The sequence below is a fragment of the Aquarana catesbeiana genome, linkage group LG04 (genome assembly GCF_042186555.1).
Source record: "Aquarana catesbeiana isolate 2022-GZ linkage group LG04, ASM4218655v1, whole genome shotgun sequence".
NCBI lineage: Eukaryota > Metazoa > Chordata > Amphibia > Anura > Ranidae > Aquarana > Aquarana catesbeiana.
Genome location: NC_133327.1, coordinates 42672312 through 42678311, shown reverse-complemented (window position 1 = coordinate 42678311; position 6000 = coordinate 42672312). Strand labels below are relative to the sequence as shown.

Genomic DNA, 6000 nt, shown 5'->3' with positions numbered 1-6000 from the left:
TCTGTGGGTCGGGGGCTTATCGGAAACTGAAAGCCCCCTATAACTAGGTGGCCCCCAGATCCTGACCCCCCCATGTGATTGAGTAGGGGTACACTGTACCCCTACTCATTCACCAAAAAAGCATCAAAAAGCTATAAAAACACAGAGACAGTTTTTGACAATTCCTTTCTAAAGAAAAAAAAAAAACAATGTCCCTGGTGTAGGTCCAGCATCAATCATGATGAATGCTGCCCCCGACGATGAAATAAAAATAGCTCTGCATCCATCGATGGCTCCCACCATCTGCCCTCTCCACCGTCTAATGCCCCGTACACACGGTCGGACATTGATCGGATATTCCGACAACAAAATCCTAGGAATTTTTCCGACAGATGTTGGCTCAAACTTGTCTTGCATACACACGGTCACACAAAGTTGTCGGAAAATCAGATCATTCTGAACGCGGTGACGTAAAACACATACGTCGGGACTATAAACGGGGCAGTAGCCAATAGCTTTCATCTCTTTATTTATTCTGAGAATGCATGGCACTTTGTGCGTCGGATTTGTGTACACACGATCGGAAATTCCGACAACAGATTTTGTTGTCGGAAAATTTTATAGCCTGCTCTCAAACTTTGTGTGTCGGAAAATCCGATGGAAAATGTGTGATGGAGCCCACACACGGTCGGAGATTCCGACAACAAGGTCCTATCACACATTTTCCGTTGGAAAATCCAACCGTGTGTACAGGGCATAACAGTTCTTAAATAGCTTAGGGGTATGGCCACCCAGCAACACCACAACCCGCACGCTAGTCCCTTCCTTAAGTGTCCCTCATTCTGAAGTTCAAAAGTTGGAAGGTATGATGGTGCCTGCACAGTGAGTCCTTACTGATGCTCCCATTGGTTCTCTCTCTCCTGCCCCCTGTTTGAATCCACACTGCACTGCCAGGAGGGAAAAGGAGAGCAGGAGTGAGCAGAAACACACTGCCACACAGCACAGCCAAAATTGAGAAAGAAATAAATTGGTTGCGTTTCTGTCTGTGTACACAGCAGCCTGGCAAGGGGAGTGAGGGGGGGGGATGACGTGAAGAGCTGCCACAGATACCGGCTGCAGTCCCCAGCTACAAACAAAATGTAAACTCCTTACAAAGGTACAAGGCCATTTACAATATTCAAACCCCATACACCATATGCAAATGTTGATGTTAGTTATCTAAGTTATATATTTTTGGACTGTCACCATTTAGTCTGGAACAGAAAACTATTACGAAGGTGACAGTGCAGTACTCCTCCCATCTCGGAAAATATAGGACACCAAACTCACAGAGCAACTTGTGTTACCTTCACATTTTTCAAGCACAAAAGCCATGGAGTTTACCCTTATATCTGAATTCACTATATATGGGCTATTGTTTTTGGCTATCCTATACATTATACAAGGCTGGGGATCATGGACTTCACATACTTCATCCAGCAAATTCCCTCCAGGGCCCAGAGCTCTGCCATTGATCGGAAATCTGCATATGATTAATCTCAGGAGGCCAACTGAAACTTTTATGAAGGTAACTATCACGCAGTTCTGCTCTAATATATTTCTGTAATCAATAAAGATATGCAATCAGTTAATGCAGACTTCAGGACCCATTTTTTTAAAAACACAAGGGATTTAATTGTTAACCTCTTTAAAACAGCTCTTTGGCTTCAATACCCAAGTCAACATTCAGATTAGAAAGTCTAAACCTCTAATCGGCTAATTTGTTTCAGGTCAGTGGCTCTTACAGCAATTAGATCTGCATCACAGCCAAGCAACCAGAGTTTTTAAAAATGCTGGATGCAATGGCAACAGACCAGTTGGCAAAGCTGTTCCTGCGTCATTCTCTGACTTTGCTTAGCCATCCACAATCTGCCAGGCCTGACACAATATGCTGCACCACTTATTCTTGGCATCACATCCAGCACTCGAGTCAATCAATACCATGAAACCAGTGTTACCATTAACAGGCAGAGTTCCTGCCTCAAACCAGTCAAATTCAAAATAAAATGCTGAATCCGACCTAGTTCCTATACGCAAACACATGATTTACTGATGAGTTATCATCTGGGGTTGGTGATTGAGATTTATCTGTATCAAGCAACTTTCAGGGCTGGGAGAGAATTGCTCTCAGTTTAAATTTCAAGCATGATAACTTAGTTCCCCTTTCACCTAACCCTGCCCTTAACCCTAATGCCCTGTACACACAATAAGATTTTTCGATGGAAAATGTGTGATAGAACTTTGCTGTCGGAAATTCTGACCGTGTGTAGGCTCCATCACACATTTTCCATAGGAATTTCCGACACACAAAGTTTGAGAGCTTGCTATAAAATTTTCCGACAACAAAATCCGTTGTCGGAAATTCCAATCGTGTGTACACAAATCCGACGCACAAAGTGCCACGCATGCTCAGAATAAATTAAGAAACTAAAGCTATTGGCTACTGCCCCGTTTATAGTCCCGACATACGTGTTTTACGTCACCGCGTTCAGAACGATCGGATTTTCCGCCAACTTTGTGTGACCGTGTGTATGCAGGACAAGTTTGAGCCAACATCCGTCGGAAAAAATCCATGGATTTTTTTGTCGGAATGTCCGATCAATGTCCGACCGTGTGTACAGGGCATTACACTTACACTCTTACGGATCATGTCACAGGATCATCCGATCCTGTGACATGATCCGCAAAATTTTCCATTTATTTTCCAGTTATTGCTCATGTCCATAACTTGTAGTGACGGACACTAGAAGGTCTGAGAAAGTATTCTGCCTGTTTTTGGGTATCCTGTTGCTAAACCCTTTCTCCTGGAGTTTATTGAGCCAAATAAACCAATTACGTTTTCTAAGTGATGAGCGCCAAACCCCTTTTTTGCCTTACAACATGCCAAAGGTGTGGTGACTTTAAATGCTACACACCAACCTAGTCCTGAGAGTTTAACTGCTAGAACACTAAACCACTTGGGGGTCCTTTTTCATCTGCTCTATGGCAAATGGGTGCATGCTTATTTCTTCAGCAATGAGCTCTTCTGTGGCGAAGATCAATCTTCCTGATACTGATTTAATTTTTTTAAAATTTTGTATACATTTTCTTTTATTGGACTTGTTGGTGAAACTTAAAACTGTTGACCTGAACTTTTTTTTGCCCACATTTCAGCAAAAATCTGGATATTTGTAGATTTCACTATTTCTTTAAATGCATTGGAAAAAAAGAATATAACAGAATATGTACAAAAGGGACAAAAGCCTCAAAAATTCAAAATGAATGACAGCTTAAGAAAGAGAGTAGGTCAAACCCCCCCCCAAAAGTCTTCAAGTATATTAATAGTAAAAAAGTCAGGTCTGAGCGTGTAGGCCTTTTACAAAATAATCTAGAGTGGGTGACTGGGGACAAAGAGAAGGCACATTTATTAAATACATTCTTCAGCTCTGTGTATGTAATGGAAAATGGGAGCGTTTAGGTCCATAATGGGGATGGTATTGACACAGTTCCAAAAGAACCCCAGTGGCTCAAAATTGATATAGTTCAGAAATATTTAGACAGAATAAAAGTAAATAAAGCAATAGACAGTAAGGACCAAAGTTGTCAAACAACTTTCTTTTTTATGAGGAAACAAGCAAAAGCTTAGATAAAGGAGTGGCTGTGGAAATAGTATACTTGGACTTTACAAAAACATTTGACACGGTTCACCTCCAATGGCTAAGGTGTAAGCCTACAGGCTTAGAAAAAATCAGTTTGCAAATTGATAGGAAATTGGGTAAAAGATGGTATTCAGAGGGTAGTAGAATCTTCCTCAGTTGAACCCCTTCCCCTCCACCATAATCTTCTGGTGTGATGGGATTAATAGAGCTAAGGAACTCGGACAGGCTCTCATCAAGAGTGTCTGACTATGCCCACTCTTTCTGCCCAGCTGCTCTATTTATAGAAGTCAGTACTGCAGATTCTATGAATGAAACACAATCTGTGAATGGAGAGGACAGACCTATCAATCATCCGCCCATCCTCCATTCAAAGATCCTGTTTTATTCATAGAACCTGTCATATTTAGACAACAATGTCACCACTATCCCCACCCTTTCCCTTATTTAGCTAATGACAGCTCAGGGGCTGTCATTTGGCTATAGGTAGCATCAGGATTGGACTTGTGCGCTGGTTCAACTGTTTTTTTTTTTTTTTCCTGATTCTGTGGATGGTGGGCATTGTGATTGATAATAGGTTTAATACGAGGAACTTTTCAAATGTTTGGCTTTATTTCTAGGTGACAACTTTTTTATTTGTGAATGAGTGGGGTACTATGTACCCTTACTCATTCACATAGAAAAGGGGGTGGTATCTGGGGTCACCACTATTTTTAAAGGGGTCTTCCATATTCCAATAAAGCCCTCACCTGCAGACTCTCACAACCACCAGCCAGGGTCATGGGGAAAGTCCCCCTGGCAAGGCACACGCCCATGTTGAGGACATGCAGCCTGGTATGGTTCAGGGGGGCCTGTTGACATGTTCTTCTAACAAAAAAAATCCCTTTTGTTATTTTAACAGAAAGTGGGGGAAAAAAGATTTAAAGTGACAGTACACAAATAACATTTAAATCAGGGGTCTCAAACTGGCGGCCCTCCAGCTGTTACGAAACTACAAGTCCCATGAGGCATTGCAAGGCTGACAGTTACAAGTACAGTATGACTCCCTCAGGCCGAGGCATGATGGGACTTGTAGTTTTGCAACAGCTGGAGGGTCGCCAGTTCGAGGCCCCTGATTTAAATACACAAAAAAAGAAAAAATACAAAAAACAAAGAATACTAAAATAAATAAACTAAATTTCCCCTAATTCCCCTAATTTTTTTTTCCCTCAAGCAAAGTTAGCCTAATAAGTTCAATGAGTGATACTGAAAGTTTATTTTTTTAATTAATTTAGCCAAAATCACTCCATTCACCCTCAGTTCTATTATGGACAGCAAAAAAATGATATCCAATGCAATTTGTCTTTGTTTTGGTCAATTGTATGCCTTTTGTACCCAAAATATTGTATACATTACTTATTTCATTCTTTTAACTTGTCAGCTCTCAAAACAATATGGATCTGTGTTTAGTATCCAGATGGGTGGTGTAAAAATGGTGGTATTATCTGGCTATGAGACCGTCAAGAGCGCACTTGTTGACTATCCTGATGAATTTGCTGAAAGACCCCACATACCAATGTTTGAGGACATGAACAAAGGATTTGGTATGTTTACAGTACACTGACACATTCTATTACACACACAACAATTATTAATGGTCATAATAACAGAGCAGACAGAAATGAATAATGTGCCCAGGGAGCTCAATTATGGGAGCTATGACTACAGAAAGGATGGCCTGCAGGAAACTTTGCTTCTATTATGGGGGGGGGGTTAAGCTGTATCTTGGCCAACTCACATCCTGCAGTTGATGGGATAAGGGTAGTCCAAGTGTCAGGCCTAAACACAGTCTTTTCTGGCACGTTGGAGCTCAGATGTGAAAATGAAAGAGCAAAGGAGAGAGGGTTCGAGCAGTTAGCAAGCTAATAATGTTTATAGCAGAAGTGACAAGTTCCTTTGTAAACCAGGTTATGATGTGTGCATGCAGTGTCCATATGCTGAGTGTTACTGAAGAGAAGGGAATTTGGGCATGAGCCCGATCACCAGATCCTGAAAGTAGTCGGCACACACAGGAAGTGATTCGAGGTCTGTACCCCAGCCAGTGTAAGGATGGATATGGTAGGTCAGCTAGATGTGAACACAGTGGTCTGAGTTGGCCCCTGGATCGAGTTCCGCAGATTGCCAGCAATAGGGACAGAGGATCCTTTGATGTGGCACTGTGATGCAGGCCCACCCAGGCAGGGACAGCAATGGCTCACAGGGTCATAGTACGCCACGATCCTAGTGGCCGGATGGCAGCTCTGATGCTCACTGATGGATCCTGGTGAGAAAAAGAGCAGGGCCGCTGGACACATTTCTTTAATAGCCT

General features: G+C 42.1%; 1 protein-coding gene across 1 annotated transcript in view; it reads left to right on the top strand.

The window, feature by feature from the left end:
* Nucleotides 1-1265: 1265 nt before the first annotated feature.
* Nucleotides 1266-6000, top strand: part of LOC141139201 (cytochrome P450 2K4-like) — a 47577-nt gene continuing 42842 nt past the window's right edge. Inside the window, exons 1-2 of the mRNA XM_073625119.1 lie at nucleotides 1266-1546; nucleotides 5074-5236. Coding sequence (XP_073481220.1) covers nucleotides 1352-1546; nucleotides 5074-5236 — 358 coding nt within the window. The 5' untranslated portion in view covers nucleotides 1266-1351. The remainder of the gene's footprint in view (nucleotides 1547-5073; nucleotides 5237-6000) is intronic.